Source organism: Plenodomus lingam (assembly GCF_022343315.1).
Source record: "Plenodomus lingam strain CAN1 chromosome Unknown contig_19, whole genome shotgun sequence".
In the NCBI taxonomy this organism is placed as follows: Eukaryota; Fungi; Ascomycota; class Dothideomycetes; order Pleosporales; family Leptosphaeriaceae; genus Plenodomus; species Plenodomus lingam.
In genome coordinates, this window is record NW_027093936.1 from 760,805 (window position 1) to 781,222 (window position 20,418).

General features: G+C 53.8%; 8 protein-coding genes across 8 annotated transcripts; 1 reads left to right on the forward strand and 7 right to left on the reverse strand.

Annotated features, from left to right (window-relative positions):
• Positions 1-74: 74 nt before the first annotated feature.
• On the reverse strand, positions 75-1,727 carry IAQ61_004256 (uncharacterized protein; the record flags this gene model as incomplete). Its single annotated transcript, XM_066096272.1, has 4 exons — positions 75-216; positions 265-692; positions 753-872; positions 954-1,727. The coding sequence occupies 4 exons, from the start codon at positions 1,725-1,727 to the stop codon at positions 75-77; spliced, it is 1,464 nt and encodes a 487-aa protein (XP_065953590.1).
• A 2-nt stretch (positions 1,728-1,729) lies between these two features.
• On the reverse strand, positions 1,730-4,746 carry IAQ61_004257 (uncharacterized protein; the record flags this gene model as incomplete). Its single annotated transcript, XM_066096273.1, has 4 exons — positions 3,905-4,746; positions 3,346-3,853; positions 3,223-3,292; positions 1,730-3,162 (listed from the first exon to the last, which is right to left on the reverse strand). Exons 2-4 carry the CDS (start codon positions 3,844-3,846, stop codon positions 1,730-1,732), a joined length of 2,004 nt encoding a protein of 667 aa, XP_065953591.1. The 5' UTR covers positions 3,847-3,853; positions 3,905-4,746.
• A 556-nt stretch (positions 4,747-5,302) lies between these two features.
• Positions 5,303-5,530, reverse strand: IAQ61_004258 (uncharacterized protein; the record flags this gene model as incomplete). The annotated part of the gene is made up of 1 exon (XM_066096274.1): positions 5,303-5,530. One exon carries the CDS (start codon positions 5,528-5,530, stop codon positions 5,303-5,305), a length of 228 nt encoding a protein of 75 aa, XP_065953592.1.
• Positions 5,531-6,841: 1,311 nt separating this feature from the next.
• On the reverse strand, positions 6,842-7,054 carry IAQ61_004259 (uncharacterized protein; the record flags this gene model as incomplete). The annotated part of the gene is made up of 1 exon (XM_066096275.1): positions 6,842-7,054. One exon carries the CDS (start codon positions 7,052-7,054, stop codon positions 6,842-6,844), a length of 213 nt encoding a protein of 70 aa, XP_065953593.1.
• Positions 7,055-7,143: 89 nt separating this feature from the next.
• Positions 7,144-7,879, reverse strand: IAQ61_004260 (uncharacterized protein; the record flags this gene model as incomplete). The annotated part of the gene is made up of 2 exons (XM_066096276.1): positions 7,144-7,439; positions 7,567-7,879. 2 exons carry the CDS (start codon positions 7,877-7,879, stop codon positions 7,144-7,146), a joined length of 609 nt encoding a protein of 202 aa, XP_065953594.1.
• A 279-nt stretch (positions 7,880-8,158) lies between these two features.
• IAQ61_004261 (uncharacterized protein) lies at positions 8,159-11,162 on the forward strand. The gene is made up of 2 exons (XM_003838866.2): positions 8,159-8,947; positions 9,228-11,162. The coding sequence occupies exons 1-2, from the start codon at positions 8,723-8,725 to the stop codon at positions 11,088-11,090; spliced, it is 2,088 nt and encodes a 695-aa protein (XP_003838914.1). The 5' UTR covers positions 8,159-8,722; the 3' UTR covers positions 11,091-11,162.
• A 580-nt stretch (positions 11,163-11,742) lies between these two features.
• Positions 11,743-18,399, reverse strand: IAQ61_004262 (uncharacterized protein; the record flags this gene model as incomplete). Its single annotated transcript, XM_003838867.2, has 1 exon — positions 11,743-18,399. One exon carries the CDS (start codon positions 18,397-18,399, stop codon positions 11,743-11,745), a length of 6,657 nt encoding a protein of 2,218 aa, XP_003838915.2.
• Positions 18,400-18,749: 350 nt separating this feature from the next.
• TMA22 (Translation machinery-associated protein 22) lies at positions 18,750-20,237 on the reverse strand. The gene is made up of 4 exons (XM_003838868.2): positions 19,984-20,237; positions 19,913-19,932; positions 19,768-19,855; positions 18,750-19,692 (listed from the first exon to the last, which is right to left on the reverse strand). Exons 1-4 carry the CDS (start codon positions 20,024-20,026, stop codon positions 19,274-19,276), a joined length of 570 nt encoding a protein of 189 aa, XP_003838916.2. The 5' UTR covers positions 20,027-20,237; the 3' UTR covers positions 18,750-19,273.
• Between the last annotated feature and the right edge of the window lie 181 nt (positions 20,238-20,418).

Sequence of the window (20,418 nt, forward strand, 5' to 3'; positions counted from 1 at the left end):
TGGCATTTTGGTCACGTGCATCATATCATTGCCAACCCCAAAAGTCATGTTTAATTCAGACGAGTGCAACACATCTAGCTGGTAGGCGCTCCCGAGATGTAGAACCACTTGTCGATGCTGGGATCGATGGGAGCGGGGGCCTTGTTCTCGCCCGGGGGAATGTTGAGCGACTTGGGGTCGGTGCGCTCAGTGGAGTGCGAGACGGTGGTGTTGACCCTGCAGGCAGGTTAGAGGAAGCGAGATGCACAAGAAGATGGAACATACAGAGAAAGGTCCTCCTTGGGGGTCTTGCCAGTGGCAAGCTTCTCCCAGGCCTCGGCACACTCACGAACAATGTCCATGGCGTACTTCTTGTTCTTGCACTCGCCGGAGAAGGCAAACTGGTTCTCGGGCTTGCCATCGGGGATCTTGTAAATGCGGAACCACTCATTGGTAGCGCGGAGCAGGCCAGGGAGGTGGCGCTCGACATCCTCGACATCGTTGAGCTTAGGGGCCAAGGGGTCGTTGACGTTGATGACCATGATCTTCCAGTCGGTCTCGCCCTCGTCAAGCAGAGCCATGACACCGAGCACCTTGACCTGGATGACCTCACCGGGCTTGGCAACGAGCTCTCCAATCTCGCAGACGTCGAGCGGGTCATTGTCACCCTTGGCCTTGGTCTCCTGGTGGACTACGTTGGGATCCTCCCATGTCTGTGCAAGCAGTCAGTGACTCTGTGTCCTGTCCGATATCGGGCTCATGTCATTGTATACCTGAGGGAAGGCGCCGTAGTTCCAGAGGTAGCCCTTGTGGGGGAAGCAGTTGCGCACAAAGCGGAGCTTGCCCTTCTTGGTGTCCTGCAAGATGGGGTTGAGCACCTCCTCCTTGGAAATCTATGGTGGGTGGCTCGTCAGTCCAGTGCACGCGATGATAACAAAATGCGGGGAGGGGGCCCATGGACGGAGCACACGCACCTCCATCTTTGCGTTGGTCCAGCGAGGAACCTCAACGACCATGTTGAGGACCGTCTGCTGCTCATTGGCGTAGAGCGGGATGTCGTGCCATGGCGAGACGAGCTGGCCGTCCTTTTCGATGTAGACGCGGTGCTCGAGCGTGTTCGCCGCACCGATTCTACGGGTGGTGTAAGACATGGTGGGAGGGGGAGGGTTGGGAGAGGCAGGTGTCTTGGGAGAGGTAGGAGTCTTCCGAGGAGCAGAAGAAGAGGAGAAGGAAGAGACCGAGGCGGGGGTGGAGCCTGGACTTGGGTTGTGAAGGTGTTTAGACACTTGCAGTGCCCGCGACTTGAAAACTTCAGCGAGGGGTTTAGTGGGGCTGGCGGTTGGCGGGGGTGGTGTCCAGTGGCCTTGGGGGGGAAAGCGCTGGGAAGCCACGGTGACGAACGTCGGGACCGACTGCCTGCATGGGACAGCCGTCGGCACAGCCAGCAAGGCGCAATTCGTGGGCAGGAGGGCAGCAGCTCGCTGGGCTCGTTGGGCGGAAAGGAGCCCCTGCAGACTGCGGTGGACAGACATGCACTTGGGGCAGTGTGGCAGCTTATAAGTATGTAAGTGCGAAGCCTGCCCAGATGCTGCCGGCTCCTCCTCTGGGTTGATGGGCCTTGGGCCGAGGATCAGATGGCAAAGACAATCACATTGCAACAAGTGCACAGTGAACACAGACCAGAAAGAGGAAAAGGGCACGGACGTCCTCTGCAGCTCTCTCTCGGCCGTTCCCGCCCTTCCCCCCATCGTCAATACAACCGATTTGGCCGCCAAAACCCAGCTGCCACTACACTGTCACCAGAGGCTACATGCTGGACAAGGCCATCTGACTCCAGTCCAATGTCCCTGCCATACATTCCACTATCCAGCCCGTCTGCGCCCTGTCTGTACGCAAACGTCTCCTCTGGCAGCTCCTCTTCCCAACCCGCTTCCTCCAAGAACAGCTTGTCATCATGGTCCATGTAATCTGCTTCCACACAGCACGAGTCCAACGCAGCCTCCTCCAAGCAGAACCCACGGGATCGCCCATACTGTGCCTGCTGTTCATATACGCCTGGTCCAGCGATGTTGGCTAGCGCTGGCCTACGCGGCTCTGTCCCTGCAAAGCGCACCCTTGGAATTACATCGAGGTCTGGATTTCTATGACTTCTTGCTCTTCGGGCCGAATGCGACCGTTCACATCGCTCAGCGAAATTGTGGTGTGCAGTCGTAGGCCGGCTTCTTTGTTGGAACCTCTTATTGCACTGCTGTATCGTTCTGTCCAAATCAGAAGCCGTTGATGGCGCCATCTCGTACATGGCTTCTTCTTCTTCTTCTTCTTCTTCTACTACTACTACACTCTCACGGTGTCGCCGCCGTCCAGAAAGCGAGACTTGTTTGGCATATGGAACAGCGGTCGAAGCGCATGTTTCTTTTTCACGCGTATGGACAGGTTTGGGCCTGATACATTTGAGCTCTACATGGGTAGGTAATGAAGGTGGCATTGACGAGGTTGATGCAGCGTTGTCAGCCTGCTGACAACTGGCCACTTGGTCAATGGCATTGATGCGTCGTGGGGACGATGTGCGCTGAGGAAATGACCGAGATCTAAACACTGAACGGCGTGAGGGATGTGGGGAAGAGTCCTCGAGTCGCTTCGACGAGCGACTACTTTCAAGCCGGGATATTGCCGGAGGAGCCCGTGGAACAGAAGAACCCCGACGGCTATCCATGGGCCTACCATTGTGGTTACGCCCTGATAATCTTACCTGAAGCTCACGCGTACTGCTCCGATCCAGTGGGCGGGCTGGAGTAGTACTGTGAGCTCTACCTGACTCGGACCAAGTTACGTAGCTTGTGCTGTCGTGATGTGGACGTCTACTACCAAATCCCAGGTACGAAGCCTTGGTGGGTGCTTCAATAGTAGGCACTGCTGCGTCATTCAGGGGATGTGGTTTCTGGTCCTGTTGCACTGAGATGGGAACCGACTCCTTTACATGTGCTCTTCGACAATCAGACACACTATGGTCCTTCTCCACCAGAGTAGGTCGTACAGTCGTGAAGTAGGCAGATATCTCTCCCTCTTTCGAGTGGACATGGTCCCTTTTGCGCCTACTCTTGGTATTTTCTGGTCTTCGTGGCAGGCTTGACTGTTCTTCATGCTTCTGCAAGAATTTCATTTCGGAGAAGACAAGATCCGGCACTGCAAGTGTGATTAGCTAGAGCAAACTAATAGTGAGCTTCCGATGTTAGGTATGCTTACCACCGCGACCCTTGACAGCCGTCGAAGTCTTTCCCTTGTTGAAGAGTCCCCAATGCTCCCGTGGCTTGAGCTTGACCAATCATCAGCGGACCATGCCTATACTGCATACATGGCAGCTCTTACCGTCAGCCGATCTCCTGTAACGTTCTTGGCGTAGAAGTCTTGTCCCACGCCGCTGCCGTGCTTTTTCTCATGCTTGCGCTTAGACTTGCCCTGTGTCTTTTGGACCACGCCTTTCCGGCTCCGATGGACATGCCTGCCCCACTCCCCAGCGACCTTGGGGGAATGCTCGTACCGACCCGGGCGTGTCTTTCGGCGAGGTCTCCGTGCATACCGCTCGCTGGACGTGCTGAAGCGGGTAGGATCGCCGCGTACATGGCCGGGATGCTCTCCATGGGCACTCTCGTCTGTCCCACCCTCGCTAGGGAGATTCCGAGGCCTCGTGGTGGTCGTGGGCCGCGGAGACAAAGATTCGAGCAGTGAGCTGTCAGTCCGACTTCGCTCCCGCGTGTGCTTTCTTTTGAGCCCCTTTTCACGGCCACGCAGAGCTGGGATTGGGGCTGACTGGAAGCTGACGAGTTTCTCTGCCGCTGCCACTTCATCCAGCCATTTGGAAATGTCCATTGGGGGGCTGCGACAGCCAGAGTCAGACGTAGAGTGGAGACGCCATCGATGGACTCACCAGTGACCAGAGATGGACAGAGATAGGAAGCCGCGTGGTAAAGCCAGTCTGTGCGCCTCTCAGCTCTGGAGCTTTGTTGGTGGTTGTACAAGATTCCATGGATTGGCAAGATGCGGTGGGAGAATACAGTACTGTTCAAGGGAGCTTGATTTTGTGTAACACGGAGCGGGAAGGAAAGCCCTGGCCAAGGATGAGGGAGAGTGGACAGGTTGATGAATTATGTTTGTGGGTTGTGGGAAGGAGACATGACGTGCAGCCGGCAGGGCAGGGTCCAAGAGGAAGTGACGATGGACGGATGATATGAGGACGAGGATGGAAGGTGGATCCATTGGATAGCTCACCATGTACTCTAGATTGTGGGTGGTGAGGGAAGAGCATGGTGCTCTCGCCCACATCAAAAGTTCAAGAGGTACTTGGGCAGTGAGTGCCGGGCAGTTTTTATGTCTGTTGTTTCTGTGTGCATCCGAGGCCGTCTAGTAGTAGTACACAGCACTGTGCCTACTACTAGACTTGAGGCGGTTGTGTATCATTTTCCTGTCTGGGGTGTTGAAGTACCTAGGGTATTTTGGCGTCGAAGCGTCAGAGTGGACAGGTTAGTCTAGAGTACAGTAGTGGACAGGTTAGTAAACATTAGGTAGACACTTGGGTGCTCGGTACGGATGAGTCATGTTGCAGTTCCATTTGGATCCAGGCCGATTCAAAGACTGTGAGAGTGAGAGTGAGAGTGAGAGTGGGAGTGGGAGTGGGAGTGGGAGCGGGAGTGAGGGTGAGACAAGGCAACGTCAACGTTTGTCTGGCCACAGCATGGCTTTACTTGTCTATGGAAGGGGGTTGAGGTGGCCAGGGGAGGGAGGGGAGGGGGAGGGGGAGGGGGAGGGAGAAGAGGGTCTCCACATTGAGCAGGCTAGAGGGGGCGGCACCAGCCAACCTCCCATCCATGGCTTTTCACAATAGACCGGCCGGACCCCACAGCCCTTGCCCTTCCCTGCCCTTCCCTGCCCTTCCCTGCCCTTCCCTGCCCTTCCTTGCCCTTGCCCACACACTCCTCAGGCTGGCGGAGGGCGATTGATGATCGTCCATGACACCCATTGGCCCATGGCCGACATGATAAGCTTCCTGAACCAGTCTTTTGCTGTCCAATGCGCGCCCACAATGGCCCCTCCGCCCCTCCGCCTTTGCCCTTGCCCTGCGACTACTGTACTGTCTGTCTCTGTGTAGGTAGTTACACTGCGACCTCCCATCGCTCTACCGTTTCCGGCTTTTTGGTCTGTCGCTTCGCCAGGTGGGAGAGCAAAAGCACGCAATGGCAAATGTCTGCTTACCTACCAATTTGAGCTGCCCACTGCCACTGCCCAACTGCCACTGCCTTGCCAACCTAGCCTATCGTGCGCACAGCCTTCAATGGCCACGCATCGCGTCCTCATCCTCATCCTCGTCCTCGTGCTGCGCCCACTCATTCCAGTTGACGCGTACATACGATACTCTGGCATACCTGCTACCTAATGCATTCACTCTGTTCCTACCCTTGTGTTGCCATGTACCTGCCGGCACGGTAGGGGTCGTACTTTGGTACAGCAAAGAGGACCCATGCCATGTACTATACCCGTAGGTACTCCTAGAGAACATGGACGGTACTCTAGACCACCTATCTACCTTGGCCCTGGCAAGCCCGCAGCCAGCAACCAGTAGCCAGCTTATGAGTAGCCAGAAGATGAAAATCGAGTCGTCGCTTGGTGCATGGGTCCAAAGGGTCTTCTCGCCCGCCAGACTGTGATTGGGCCCCTCTAGCCCTAACCTACGCTGGGCTGCAGATGTCCAGCATGAGGAGACGGACACGGGACAGACTAAAAGGACTGACTTACCTCTGGGCCCTGGCCCTGGCTACTCCTGCAGCATGGCCTGTGTGTATGTGTGTGTGTGTGTGTCAGAGAGAGAGAGAGAGAGTGCGTGAGACTAAGAGTGTGTGTCTGAGAGAAGAGACTGAGAGAAAGGATGTATATATGTATGTGTGTGTGGGTGTGGGTGTGCCATGTCTGGGGGAAATGCAGTAATACGCCGTATCTGCCACAGACACCCACTCACTCACTCACTCACTCACTCACTCACTCACATAAACACAAACACATGTATGTATATATATATATACCTATACCAACTGGGGCAGGCGAATCGTCCTTGTTCACGGTTGCATCCCATCTATGTAGAGTACACACACACCCACATCATCCGCATACCCACACCCACACCCACACCCACACTCACACTGTATACCCTCCCCTCCTCTCCCGGCTGCACTCGTCCCTAGTGAAAAGGCCCAATTGCATGTCTTGTCTGTCCGTCTCCGTCTCCCTCGCCGCCCTGCTGCTGCCCTACCACTTGTCCTGCTACCCTGCTGCTGCCCTGCTGCCCTGCTGCCCTGCTGCCCCTGCTGCCCTGCTTTTGCTGCCCTTCTCTCACCCGGATCGCCCAGTCCACTCACTCACTGAACTTGGTCCCGACCGTCCAAGCGCCAATACAGCTAGCGCTCTTTCATCGCCTGGAGGGGTCTATCTTCCTTGCCCCGCCAACTCTGGGACACCTTCACTATCTCTGCTTCGACAGCTGCCATCCCCCCCACACCCTTCTCTCTTCTCTGCCACAAAACCTTGCAGCTCCCATCGCTCCCACTCTCCCGCTCTCTAAACTCTTCCAAGCCCGCGCTTGCGCCATCTACACCGATCCAGCCTGGTGCTACAAGACTAAATGTTCGTTCCGTCACGTTGCTACATGTTGCCTGCATATAGGCTGCCCGCCATGGCCTCCTCGCTCTCCCCCGGCCTTCTCTTCCTCCTCCTGCATCTCCTGTCCTTACCTGTCTCGACAGTCTTGCCTTGCGCTTTGTTCGTTACGTTTTGAGTGCTTGTATTGAGACAGTTCAGTGTTCGATCCAGCCTTCTACTACATCATGTCGAAGCTCTTCATTGGGTAAGTGCGACCCCGTCCCTTTGGTGCGCCTGCCACGGACTGACACCTCCCAACAGAGGCCTTGCATGGCATACCGACGACCAGGCCCTGCGTCAGAAATTCGAGGAGTTTGGCCAGGTCGAAGAAGCCGTAAGTCGGACGCTGGGCGCAATCCGCCCATGCTAACCCACACTTTTCGCTCACCATCTACCAGGTGGTCGTCAAGGACCGCGACACCGGCCGCAGCAGGGGCTTTGGCTTCGTGCGCTATGCCAATGACGCTGAGGCAGATGCTGCTATGCAGGCTCTGAACAACGAGGAGTGCGTGACATCCATTCCTCGCCCCCCCCCCCTCGCTGGGCCGCCCAATCGCCCACGCTACCGTCAAAATGCAGAAACGCACTCACTTTTGACGCCATGTTCGTCTCCCTTGGCTGAATTGCGCTGACCGTCATAGATTCGACGGCCGTAGGATCCGCGTCGACAAGGCCTCCGACCGTGCTGGAGGCGGTGGCGGTGGCGGTCGTGGTGGCTACGGAGGCGGCGGTGGTGGTTACCAACGTGGTGGTGGTTACGGAGGTGGTGGTGAGTCCTAGGGTTGCCCGTATATCACACACATGAGCTAATCAATTCAACAGGTTACGGCGGCGGTGACCGTGGTAAGCTTTCGCAAAACATATCAAACGTTGATCAAGATCTAACATGGTGACAAAGGCTACGGTGGTCAACAAGGTGGCTCCTCTTGGGGACCTCCTCAGGGCGGCCAGCAAGGCGGCGGCTACCAGTCTCGTGGCGGTTACGGCGGTCAGGGTGGAGGTTACGGTGGCCAGGAAGGTGGTCAGGGTGGCCAGCAGTGGTAGATTCCTCGATGCTGCCTTCTGCGGTCCCTTGCTTTTGAGAGATGATAGCACACGAATAGGCTCGTCGAAGGAGAGACAGAGAAAGAGGCAAGAGTAATGACCTCAGGTGTCTCGGTGTAGTGACTGTTAATGGCAGTGAGGGTGGTTGGTACTGACGAGATGCGATACCCATTGAATCAGGAGGTGCTGCTACTCTGTACTTGTCTAGCGAAGAAAAGACTCCAATTCCTTGCCCACATTCTCCTGGGGTCTTTGGGTGCACGTGATGTCCTCTGTCCACGTCGCAGATTTTGCCAGTTACCTATGTATGTATGTATGTGGAGTTGAAGTCTGATAGTCACATGGTGGCACCACCAAGGCAAGAAGACTGGCAATGGCAACCCTCCATTATCAAGATGAGGCTCTGCGACCAGGGAAGTACCACATTGGGGCCACAGCGCAGGGAAGCCATCTGGCATCCACTCTTCACGACCCCTGTCCTCGGAACACTCTCTCCACACTCGATCGCATCGAAGTTCGAAAAAAGGCCCTACGTAATACGCCCGCACACGATTTGAGGCCTCCAGGAAACTGCAGCTTGCAGTCCATCTCCGCACACGACCATGCAATCAGAGACAACACATTGTGACCAGCCCGCATAGCGCATACATAGCCGCCGGTACGTTCTGCACGCTTGTTGCATACGAAGTGCATTTCTTTGCTGCACTCTCACTCACTCGTAACCTTGGGAGCTTTGTGAATTCTGCCCGGTGTGCTTTGCCGTCCGCTGTAGCCAAGCGTGCGACCACACTCTTCCACTTGACTGCTGCCTGGCGACATGTCATCTTCATGGTGGCGTTGGATAGAGGGCAGGGCCGTCTGGGCACGCAAGGAACTCATCTGCTGAGATGGTCGACCGTCTGTTGAACCCCGCTTCCACCAAAGACGATAAACCCCATTGCTATTCCAATCCCTGCAGCGCCATCGCACCGATATCGTCTATCCAGGTTGTTGGTCGAGCCCACGCGGAATCGACATGAAGAGTGGGAATGGACTGGAGACTGTCACTGCACCAACATTCAAGCCCCAACGGCCCCTGATCCAGCGTGTGCTGAGCGCGACATTTGTCACGCTTGTGATTCTTGCTGGTTTGGACACTGTCTTTCCTGATGCAAAGCATTGCTTAACTCCAACCTCATGGAGCAGTGTCTCGCAATCTTCGGGCACTCATGCTCTATTAGAGCCCTTTGACTGGTCCCAGGTACGTTGCTTGCCGTCTTCATTACACAAGCATGACATGACGAGGAGCCATTTCGTCAAAACAGCGCCGCTCAATTTTGCAAACTCCATAGCCAATGCCAGAAGTCCAAGTTGGATCCTCAGTCCCCACAACCTCGAGTACAGAATCTGCCAATACTTTGCGGCTTGGCACTTTTACTATCACTTTCCTCTTGCGACCTCGAAGTCATTGCTACATGTACCCCTTACCAGACCATCGTGATGGCAACACATTGCTCTAACCATAGCTAACAGGATTTCAGATCGAATCGAAAGATTACTTGGACTTTCATGATTGCAACGAGGGTTTTCAGTGTGCAAAGTTGCGCCTGCCCCTCGATTACTTCAACGGAACATATCCCAATGCAACTGTAAGCATTGCCATTGCGAAGTATGCTGCAAGAGTTCCTGTGAATGATCCCCGTTATGGCGGCCCTATTCTCTTGAATCCCGGTGGCCCAGGAGGTGCAGGAGCTCTGTTCGCCTTCTTGGTGGCAAGTGCTTTACAGCAAGTCGTCGACTCTAGCAGCCATCCTTCAGACGCCCTACCTGAGGCAAAGTACTACGATGTCATCGGGTTTGACCCTCGCGGAATCGGCATGTCTGAGCCTCTTGCAAAGTGCATGCCATCTGAGCCTTCAGCATGGTCTTGGGAGCTGAGGGAGAACAATGAAGGTATCCTAGGTAGCTCAGATGCTGTGCAGGGGAGACTTTGGTCTATGACACATGCCTTTGGATCGTCTTGTTCGATAGCTTCGGAAGATGCAGATGGTCCTGACATCAAGCAATACATGTCGACGGCATCTGTGGCGCGAGACATGCTCGAGATCACCGAGAAGCATGCAGAGTACGTCGCCGAGCAACGAGCGCACCTAGCAGCTCAGAAGACGGGTAAGGCTCTAGGGGGCCATGATACTGGATACAGACCAGGAGAATCCAAGCTGCAGTACTGGGGATTTTCATACGGAACCTTCCTCGGGACTACCTTCGCCTCCATGTTCCCAGACCGAGTAGGACGTGTTGTACTCGACGGCGTGGTGAGCTCGTATGACTATCTGGATTCTCTGGGCAATGGCAGTCTATCAGATAGCGAAAAAGCCATGGAATCCTTCTACACCTTTTGCCACGAAGCCGGCCCATCCAGCTGCGCACTAGCAACGCCAGATGGATCCGCAGTCCAAGTGAGAGTGCGAGTCCAAAAAATCATCCAGTCATTATACCACGCCCCGCTGTCAATCAGCACTCCACGCGGCCCAGAGATCCTCACATGGTCCGACGTCAAGACCCTCATCTTCAGCAGCCTGTACACACCCCGCGCCACTTTCCCCTTCCTCAGCACCCTCCTCGCAGCCGTCGAAACAGGTGGAACTCCCTTTCTCGACTTCCTCGTCGACGCAAACCCATTCCCCCACATCTACTCGTGTCCCGTCAACGGTACCTTCCCCTCCTACACCAACAACCCGCACCGCAACGTCGCCACCACCGCCATCCTCTGCGGCGATGGCCACGACCAAACCCGCCTCTCCCTCCCCGCCTTCTCTACCCACTGGCACACCATGGCCTCCAGCTTCCCCACCGCAGGCGCCTACTGGTCCATGCTGAAGCTGCGCTGCGCCGCCTGGCCGATCCACGCATCCCACAGCTTCCGCGGCCCCTTTGGCGCACCACAGACAAGCCACCCGCTCCTCTTCCTCGCCAACACCGCCGACCCCGTCACCCCGCTCCGCTCCGCAAACCTCATGCACCCCTTCTTCCCCGGCAGCGCCCTCGTCGTCACAGACGCCCAGGGCCACTGCTCCCTCGCCACACCCTCCACCTGCACACTCGCCCACGTGCAAACTTACTTTCAAACAGGCAACCTGCCGCCCAAAAACACCCTCTGCGTCCCCGAAAACAGTCCCTGGAGCCTGAATTCCACCGACCCAGATAGCCCTTTTTACGATCCTGAACTTGGCGGGTGGGATGCCGTGACGCTGACACAGATGCGTGAGCAGCATGGGCAAGACCGACTTGCTAGACTATCTACACTTGGCGCAGATATTCGCGACATAATCGTGCGCACTGGTGTCTTTGGCTTCGAGTCGCTTTTTCGCTCGAGGATGGGGCGTGGGCTCGTGGGGGTTTGATTGGTTTGGAGGAGTGGCTTGGGGGCGAAGGGGGAGATGTGTTTTTGGGGGAGATGGAATGTTGGAGGATGAGGGGGGTTGTGGTTGTCCTGGGTTATTGTTGTTGTCGTTGTTGATGTGTATACACGTGGATAGATTCATGGGATAGGGGTTGGGGAGTTGAAACATCAGTGCTCATGTCGTGGGTCTTTGAGTTTTGAGTTGGCTAGACATATATATGTGCGTGTTACACGTCCCATGCACCACCATATGTCAGGATGTAAATATAACCCCATCAAACATGTAGACAATACTTATAATTCCCCCTTTTTATCCTGTTTATTTGTTCTTGGTGGTTCAAACGGGCAAAAACGGTTGTGGAGCTGTGGAGTGGAGGTATTGGTTTGGATTTTACACTTGTGTGGGAATTCAATTATACACACACATCTAGAGAGACAAGTAAACAGTACATGTACGCTGTATTCCCGTATACAAAAGTGCTGGTGAAGAGAAGAAGAAAAGAAGAAACTACCAAAAAAAAAAAGAAACGCCAGTTGTCATACTACCCCCATTCCCATTCCTATTCCCATTCCCATTCTGCCAACCAGACCACCAGCCTACCACATATACAGACACACGCACACAATCTCAACCCCCACCCCTCTACTTCCACCTACTCATCCCCCTCTTCTTCTTCTTCTTCCTCCTCACTACTCCCCTCCTCCATCCCCTCCGCAACCTCAACCTCAAACCGCGGCGCCTGATCAACCCCAAGATAAGAATCACACACCAGGAAAAGCGTAAGCTCATGGCGGCCCGGCCTCTCAATCGAAAACTCAAGCGTAGTATCAAGCACCCGCATGACCGGCACCTTTTTGATCGCCAGCAAAGTGCGCTCCTGCTGATCACCCACAACAAGCCACCAGCTCTCCGTCTTGTGGGCGGGGAAAAAGGGGGCATGGACGGCGGTGGGGACGGGGTCTTCGGGGTCGAGATTGCGGGAGATGTGGACGCGGAGGTGGGCTGGGGAGGTGGAGGTGATAGAGTCTGGGTTGACGAGGGAGTGGTCGAGGTCGAGGTTTGGGTAAAAAGTGTTTGTGAAGTTTGCAATGTCTGCAAGTTGGGATTGGTCGAGGGCGAGGGCGGAGAGGAGGTCGTTGTATTTTGGGTTTTCGTCTGGGTCCATTGCGTTGATGAAGTCGTCGACGTCGGTGAGGGAGAAGCGGGCGGCGGTGGCGATGGTGTCGTTGTCGAAGTGGGGAATCTGTTTGAGTGGCGAGTCCTTTTGCCACATTGCTTGCACGACCATTTGCGAGAGTTCCATGGCCGAGAGCGCATTCAGGTGGGCTTCGGATGAGAGCACGTCGACGCTGGCGGAGAGGATGGGGAGGACCTTCTGGAGCACGGTTTCTTGGTCCTTGGCGAGGTCGATGGGGAGTTGCATGCGGGAAAAGTGCGCCTGGAGGAGGACAAAAGCTTTGAAGTGGGGCGTCTCGAAGTTGGGTTCTTGCATCTTGAAGGGCACGCGATCGTAGATGCGTTGGAGGATGTGCTCTTCGTGGCGGCGAATTTGTATGTCTTCAAACTCCGTGGCGGCAGTGATGATTTCGAGGATGCCCTTGAGGGTCGTCTTGCCGTTGAGAGACATCATCAGTGTCTGCATAGTGATGAACGAGATGTTGTAGTAGGCGGCAATCATGCATGGGTTGAGCGGCGTGATCGCGTCTTCCTCCTCGTCGTGCTCAATCAGGTTCGCGTCTGCGAGCTCCTTCAACGTCATCTCGACCAGCTCGGACAAATGCGCACTGAGACCCTCGTGCGACGTGTCATGCAGGTTGTAGTAGCTCGGATTGGCAAGCAGACGGCGGTAGAAGTAAGTGTACGTTGACCAGTCAACAGCTTCTTGTGTTGACTCAATCGTCTTTGCACTAATCTCAGCGACGAAAGCGTCGTGGAGGTAATCGTGGAGATAACTCTCAATCGGCAATGCCTCATTGAGGAACTTCTTGTAGTACTCGCGCTTCACAGCAGGTAGCATGAGCACACCCTTGGCCGACTTGTCTTGTCCGACCCTGCCAGCCTTTCCAAACATCTGCAGAATATCGCTGATAGGATAGTCAACATAACGATGTTCACGGCCCTCGTAAAATTGTGTGCCCTGAACGATGACCAGGTGGGCACCGCCGTCAATCTCCCAGCACGAATCGCGCGATACGATGAGAACCTGAATGGCACCGACCTTGAACAGGTGCTGTACTGCCTTCTTATCAAACGAGTTGAGCGCCTCGTGGAAGTATCCGATACCGTGGGAGAGCGAGGTTGCCAGTGCTTGCTCGTTGACCTTCTCCAAGATCGGCTTGATCTCGTCGAGTTCCACATTCAGGAAGCGATCGTCATCTTCGTCAGCAACACATGCATTGTACAGGTCTGCAGCAGAGTTGCGGGCCTGCTTCCTGTTGGGGACGAAGACCATGGCTGGCTTATCCGGAGACATTTGTGTAATGGCCAAGTATGTCGGTCTCGCCATTGCCATCATCAACGAAGGGAAATGGGGAATAGTGAACGACTGAATCTTCAACTCGAGCGGAACTGCTCGAATGGCAGGACTGAAGTTGTAGATGGTGTGCTTGTTCGCGCCGATCCACTCGCCAATGTCTCGAGCATTTGATAGAGACACACTGAGACCGACGATACGCAGCTTCGACTCTAGCTGTGCAGCCATGGCTTGCATACGAGAGACCACAATCTCATAGACATGTCCGCCGATACCGCCAAGCATGTGAAGCTCATCAGCAATCAACAGAGCAACTGACTGAACGTTTTTCCGTCGTTGCCATTGACGAGAGAGAGAGTCCCACTGCGATGGCGTAGCCAGAATGAGGTCGCCCTTGTCGAGCAGGCGTAAATCTGCCGTTGTCTCGCCTGTAAGCTTGACCACGTCCTTGCCTCCTCCTAGTCCAGATAGGCGTCCACTCCAGTTTTTAAACTGCGTGTCCACAAGTTCCTGGAACGGCGCGAGATAGACGATACGACCCTCATTGTCACTGGCCCAGTGTCGCAGTATAGCAAACTCAGCACAAAACGTCTTTCCGATGCCGGCAGCAGCTCCAACAAGGACGTTGTCATCTGTTGTGTACAGAGAGTTGAAAACTTGTGTCTGCACCTTGTTGAAGCGGCCAACGTTCTCGTACAAGCCCATGTACTCTTTCCTCTTCAGGGCCGAGACCGGAAGTGGTTGGAGATCGAGCACAGGCGTGTGGGCGGGGAATTTGGCTGGTAGGATAAGCTTTTGGAAGGAGACAGCCAGCTTCGTCTCTGACGCCATCCATCGATCTGACAAGACCGTGATGAAGTAATTCGGCGGCATAGGCTCATCAATAGGTACTGTGAATTCGAGAAGATGCTCATTGACGTCTCCGTCAGCATAATCCTTACGTAAAAGGAATGTATCGTGGTACAAGATGTTCTCGCCATCACAATCTTCAACCATAATCCAAAAAGCTTCCGATGCTCCATGTATCTCGGTGTCCCACACAAAGTCAGGTCGAATGATGAGCTCCATGCGGAGTAAGGACCGTGTCACCGGTCGTGGCGTGGCTTCAATCTGTAGACGAGGGAACTTCTCGACCAGTTGACAAACAAGCTTACCAGCCTTGGGCATACCCAATAGCTCACCCATACTGGGTGGGTCGAGGCCAAAGTAGCTTGACCAGTCAACATCAATACGTTCCGCCTTCTGCACAATGTCTCTGGGACAGGTGGGGAATTGTCGAAGAGGAGTCATGGTTGGCCACATGCGTTTCTCCGCCATCTTGCACATGTCAAGAGCCAACTTCGCAACTTGAGACCAGCCCTTCTTGAGGCAAATCTCAAAGATGGCTCGCAGAATACGACCAGCTGATTGTGTTACGTACACCAAATCAGCCATCAGAGCAAGGCCTTCAAGCTTGAGTCGAGAGATGTACGCTTGTAGAAGAACGTTGATCTTGGCCTGAGCTTCCTCGACACCTTCCTTGACAGGGATCGGAACCTTTCCAAGCAGTTTTGCAAGTTCAAGCTTCTCGTCTTGACGGACAGGAATGAACTTGAACTCCTCACTCAAAGCGAAGATGCGGAACAGTTCAATTGCGCTAATACCAGGTTGAACGTGCATATTGTAGGTCGCCATCGAGTTGTGGGAAATGTAGTAGTGAGAGGCGATCCTTCCAAGCTCCGTTGGTGTAAGTTGTCCGGTCTTTCTGTCGTACTTGATGAGACTGCATTTCTCAAGCACGTGTGCGGCCGCGTGCACAAGATCCACACGCCTTTGTTCCAATACCGTGTCATTCTCGTACTCCGGGCCGACCCGATAAAGGGCGGGTGATCTCAGCATACGAACGAATAGATACGTGTATCCGAGCCAGTCTACTGCTTCGTCTCTATTGCGTACGTTGCCAAGCACAATTTCTGCATTGAGATTGTCCGCGAGTTTGCTGATGAACTGCGATTCAATCGGTAGTTGCTGGTTGAGCAGTGACAAGTAGTATTGAATCTCATCCTTGGTGGTGATGATGATACCTTCTCCGTATGTATCATACTGAGGCCGACCAGCACGACCAAGCATTTGCAGGACATCCTGAGGACTGAGTTCCACCCAACTACCTTTTTCAGGAGAGTAGATTTGTGTGCCCTTGATAATGACTGTATGCGCAGGCAAATTGACACCCCAAGCCAACGTAGCTGTACACACAAGGACTTGGATGGATCCATCAGCAAACAGATCTTCAACAGAGGTACGGTCTGCTCTCGACATGCCGGCATGATGAATACCGAATCCATAGGGCATCAAATCCTTGAGGTCGGCGTTTTGAACCGACTCGGCTTCCTCTCGCAGAATCTCTCGACTCGCAGCGTCTGACCGTAGAATCTTGCCTATTGATTCCTCTTCAAGCGCTTTATCACGTATGTATTTCGCCGTCTTTGCAGTCTCTTTTCGTGAATGCACAAAGATCAGCATTTGATTGCGGTGCTCGCCCACTTGTTCGAGGACCTTTGTGTAACAGACATCGTTCATCGTTTTTAGTTGCTTGATGGCTTTCTTGTCCGTCACACCAATGAACTCCTGCTTCAGCGGACATGGTCGGAAAGTGGCGTCAAAGTGGAAGAGACCCTTCTCGGGATCGATGCGAAGAAAGCTGGCAACATCGCGGTAGTTGGGGAGGGTGGCACTCAGACCCACGATACGAACATGATCGCCGGTCTGCTCGCTGCGCCGGAGGGTCCTGCTCACAATGCTTTCGATGACTGGACCTCGATCGTCGTGAAGCAGATGAATTTCATCAATGCATATCAGGCGGACTAGATTGATGTAGCTGGTGTCGGTAGCTTTGCGAGTGATGACATCGTACTTTTCCGGAGTAGTGACAATGATCTGCGTCTCCGCAATTTGCTGCTTGGTGAGTTGGCGATCACCAGTAAGCTCAGAGACCTTGATTCCATAGGGTTCCAATCGTTTGCCAAAGTTACCAACTTGTTCTGCGACAAGGGCCTTGAGAGGTGCAATGTAGATGATCTTGAAGTCGTCGAGAGCGATCTCTCCGGTTTGGGGGTTTCGATGTTTGCCAATTTCGCGGAGCATGGCTAGCATGGCAACATTTGTCTTTCCAGATCCAGTAGGAGCACAGATGAGCATGTTGCCGTCGTCTTCGAAAGCGGCGGGGAAGCACTTTGTCTGGATACGATTGAGAGACTTTGAGGATCCAAAGCCTGCACGCGCCCAGTCTGGCAAATCCGAGGTAGGCATGAGCGGCTTCTCATTTGGATCACGTTTAGGCTTCGGAGCGGGCACGTGAACCTCCTCATAACCCTTGAACACACGTTTCGTTGATCCCTGTGGCAGTTTGACACCATTGTTTGTCATGAGATGATTACCTTGCTCAAAGACAATGTTGTCGAGATTGACAAGGCGGCTAGAGGGTTGCAGTCCACCAACGATGCCGTCCGGTTTCGCATCTGCCATGTCCACATCGTTTGATGGCTCTGGTAGGCTAATGTCCTTCAGGTTGAACTTCATCTTCCCTGCACCAGTACCGTCCTCCGCCTTGATACCGGTCTCTCGAGCGCGCAGCTCTTGGAGAATGCGTTGCTGGCCCGCAGCCTTCATCTCCCGTTCGACAGCCGTTCGTTCATCGTTGTCTTCCGCTGCTCTCCGCCACCGTGTGACCCAGACAACACGGTCACGGTTAAGGACAAGCTTCGCAACCAGCTCGTGGTGTTCGTAATCGAAGAGTTCCATGAGATCGTTTTCAATCTCGCGCAAAGCCTTCTCTTCTCCGTCTTCAGATACTCCTGCGAGTATGTTCAAAGCGTCTTGTGTCTTTTCCTGCTGCGTGTGCGCATCTTCGTACACTTGACCAATTTGCCGTTGAAGCCAGTATGCGTCGATCTCGTGTGCGGGAATGAGCTGCTCACTGCCGTCTTTGCGGTCCGCAGAGGCAGAAGAGTCACCCTGTATGACCATCTCTTCCTCATTCGCCATGGCTCCGTCCTCTTGATCTTGTTCCCCGCCAATCTGCTCTATCTCCATCTCCGCCTCCTCCTCTTCGTCCGATGAATCGACATCACGAACTTCAAACGTCTGTGGACCGTCCTCATCTTCGTCTTCGTCGTCGAAAACAACTGCCACACCCTGATTGTCGCCGTTCTCAGCGCCGTCAGCATCGGCCATTGCCTCGTCGCCGCCATCCTCCTCGTCTTGCGCATCGTAGTCGGTGATCTTCTTGCCCAGGTTGACCAGCTCATTGAACTCTTTTGCGCCCATTGTGGTTCCAAGTAGATCGTCAATCTCCTTCTTCTTATCAAAGTCCTTGAGACTATCGTCCTTCAGATACTCCAAGACTGCATCTGCTGCACTTCTCGTAGTCGCGACGGGGACATCACCAAGCGCTTTGCTGACGATGGTTGTGATGAGCTCAAAGGTCGCCCGTGTCGCAGGTGTCCGAGGCTTATAGGTGAGGCCCTCAATGGTAAAGTCAACGGTTGCGCTCGCTCCATATGCGTTCATGCCTTCATCCCGTTTCCTTTTCTTGAGCTCGCGGGCGAGCACGTCGCCGCCCTCTGTCAGATCGCCACGCTCCACACCAGGTCCCTTTGGCTTCTTCGCTTGCGTGGGCGCGTTGTCTCGCGCAGTCCGTCCGCCCATGTCCCGAATATTTATGCGACCTGCAAGCGACTCGGGATCGCCCGTGTGGTCGTCTGGTCGGCGCGACGTAAATCGTCTGTCCGCCTGCAGGACCAAGTTTGACATGGCCGCATATTTGAATTGTGCAAGGTTGTTGGGCTCCTTCGACATGGTGGCGGTTGGAGTCTTGTTTTCGCGCGGCTTGCGCTTTCACTGTCGCCTCTTTTTCGATCGCGTCGCTGGCGCAATATATAGAATGCTGACGGTGATTAAATGAACAGTGAGAATTCTATGTGAAACGAAAGGAGAGGCCTGGCGCGATTAATAGTAGGTTGTTCTGCGGGCGCGCCCTGCAGATTGATGCAAGTGAGTCTGTCGGCAAACGCGAAAAAAAGGTCATGGAGCTTCACGACTAGGTCACGGTAACGTTAGGCCAGCATCTAGATCACGTGTCCTCGCCGCTGCACCTCCGAGACTCTATCAGTCACCGCCAAATGGAACATCGCCATATTGGCTGTTGGGAACACAGTGGGCACATCATGAAATGCGTCCCAAATTAGTCTTGTGATTTCCGGAAACTACAAGATAGCAGTCTCTCCTTCTGAAAGATACGCTGAAGTCCCAGGGATACAGGAGGCTCAACAATACTCTTCACAAGAGCTGCGAGATTTCTGCCAAAAGTTATGTGGATGTTCTCTAGAAAGATGTATTGAGAGTAAATCATAGTTGATCATAAAGTGCTACAGAGTCGGGTTCCCCTAAGTAGGAAAATCACATCGGCGCAGGTGTTCACGAGGGTATATTTCTTCAAGTGACTGTTTGGCGGGCTTTAAGTCCGTTCAGGGTAACCCAATACTTCCAGGGATATGATAACTCTTAGAGAGGCTTCCAACATTAGCTAGTCATCCACCGGTCTGGTGAAGCCTCGATCGCATGGTCCCTTACACGCATGGCAATGTACCGTCCAGCCTTGACTACCTTCGTCAGGTTCAGATTCACAGAGAATGGCCCATTTTGTCTTGTCCATCCAAACTTGATTCATCCCTCAGACTTGTCCCTCGGCTTTCTTCTTCTTCTTGTCCTCAATCAACTCGACATTATCCTCTGGCACCTCCTCATACTTGTCCACCAAGAATTCCAGAATGTCTTCGCTCAGATCACCCTGCACTGTAATCTCTTCACCCCCTCCCGGAATCTTCGTCACACTCGAGCCTGTTGCAAACTTCTTGCCAAAGTCCTTGGCTACCTTCTTGATGTCCAGACCAAATGCCTCAAGACCTTGGACGGCCGTGACGTATTTCCGCTTGTTGCGCTCAATACGTTTGATCAGGATCTTCGAGGAGGCGCGGGTTTCGGCTGCGCGTGCTTCAGCGGTGGCGGCTTTTGCGGCCTTCTTCTGCGCATCCTTTTCTGCGCGTTTCTGGGCGTCGACGGAGAGGGCGGACATGTTTTGTTGAAGTACTTCTGGAAGGACATTAGTACGTGCCATTCGTTTGTATAGTGTTCTTCTGAGAATAGATATCCTGCGTCGTTCCCTACCTTCTGAGTACAGCGTGCTGTGTAGATCTGGATGTGTCTCCGCGAGCCATTCTTCACACTTCTTCGTTGTACCACCAAATTCGCAGTACTACGAGTCCCCCGGTTAGTTCCACCCCGACTTGGACAATATCACTGTCGTACCTACTTCTGGTGGTAAACTGCATACTGTCTCTTGTTAGCTGCATCCTTTGAGGCGCTCAGGTAATGTATACATACCTCCACAGTATGTCACGGACTTGGGTAGTGTGTCTATAGACATGTTCGCAGGATCTAAGTCTTTAATAGCGAAAATCTACCTTGAAGAGGGATGGAGTGTTCTGATTTCAAGAAGGGAGGCGTAACAGATGGTCGTCGCGACCAACACGAGAAAGTGTAATGGTGGGGCAGATCCACCGCATGGCGGGGTAATGTGCACTCATAGTCCTCGGGGATAGTTGGTCTCACAACGACCTTGGAAGTCGACTCATTTGCCGTATAATTTCGCTTGCTGTGAAATCTCGCAGTTACTTGTCTTCGAAATAAAGGAAATCCTAAAGAAATCTGATACCTCTACTGACAGACAGAACAGACTTCAGATTCAATACGAACTTAAGTTAACAAACCATTCTTTGTGAATGGGCATGTCACATTGATACTGTCAGGAATTCTAGT

Excerpts from the sequence above, each read along its gene's own strand:
- TMA22 (XM_003838868.2), bottom strand. The coding sequence starts at position 20,026 with ATGTCTATAGACACACTACCCAAGTCCGTGACATACTGTGGAG. Across the intron at positions 19,856-19,912 it reads TATGCAGTTTACCACCAGAA|TACTGCGAATTTGGTGGTAC; the intron begins GTAGGTACGACA and ends GGGGACTCGTAG. Across the intron at positions 19,693-19,767 it reads CAGCACGCTGTACTCAGAAG|AAGTACTTCAACAAAACATG; the intron begins GTAGGGAACGAC and ends ATGTCCTTCCAG.
- IAQ61_004261 (XM_003838866.2), top strand. The coding sequence starts at position 8,723 with ATGAAGAGTGGGAATGGACTGGAGACTGTCACTGCACCAACATTCAAG. Across the intron at positions 8,948-9,227 it reads AGCCCTTTGACTGGTCCCAG|ATCGAATCGAAAGATTACTT; the intron begins GTACGTTGCTTG and ends ACAGGATTTCAG.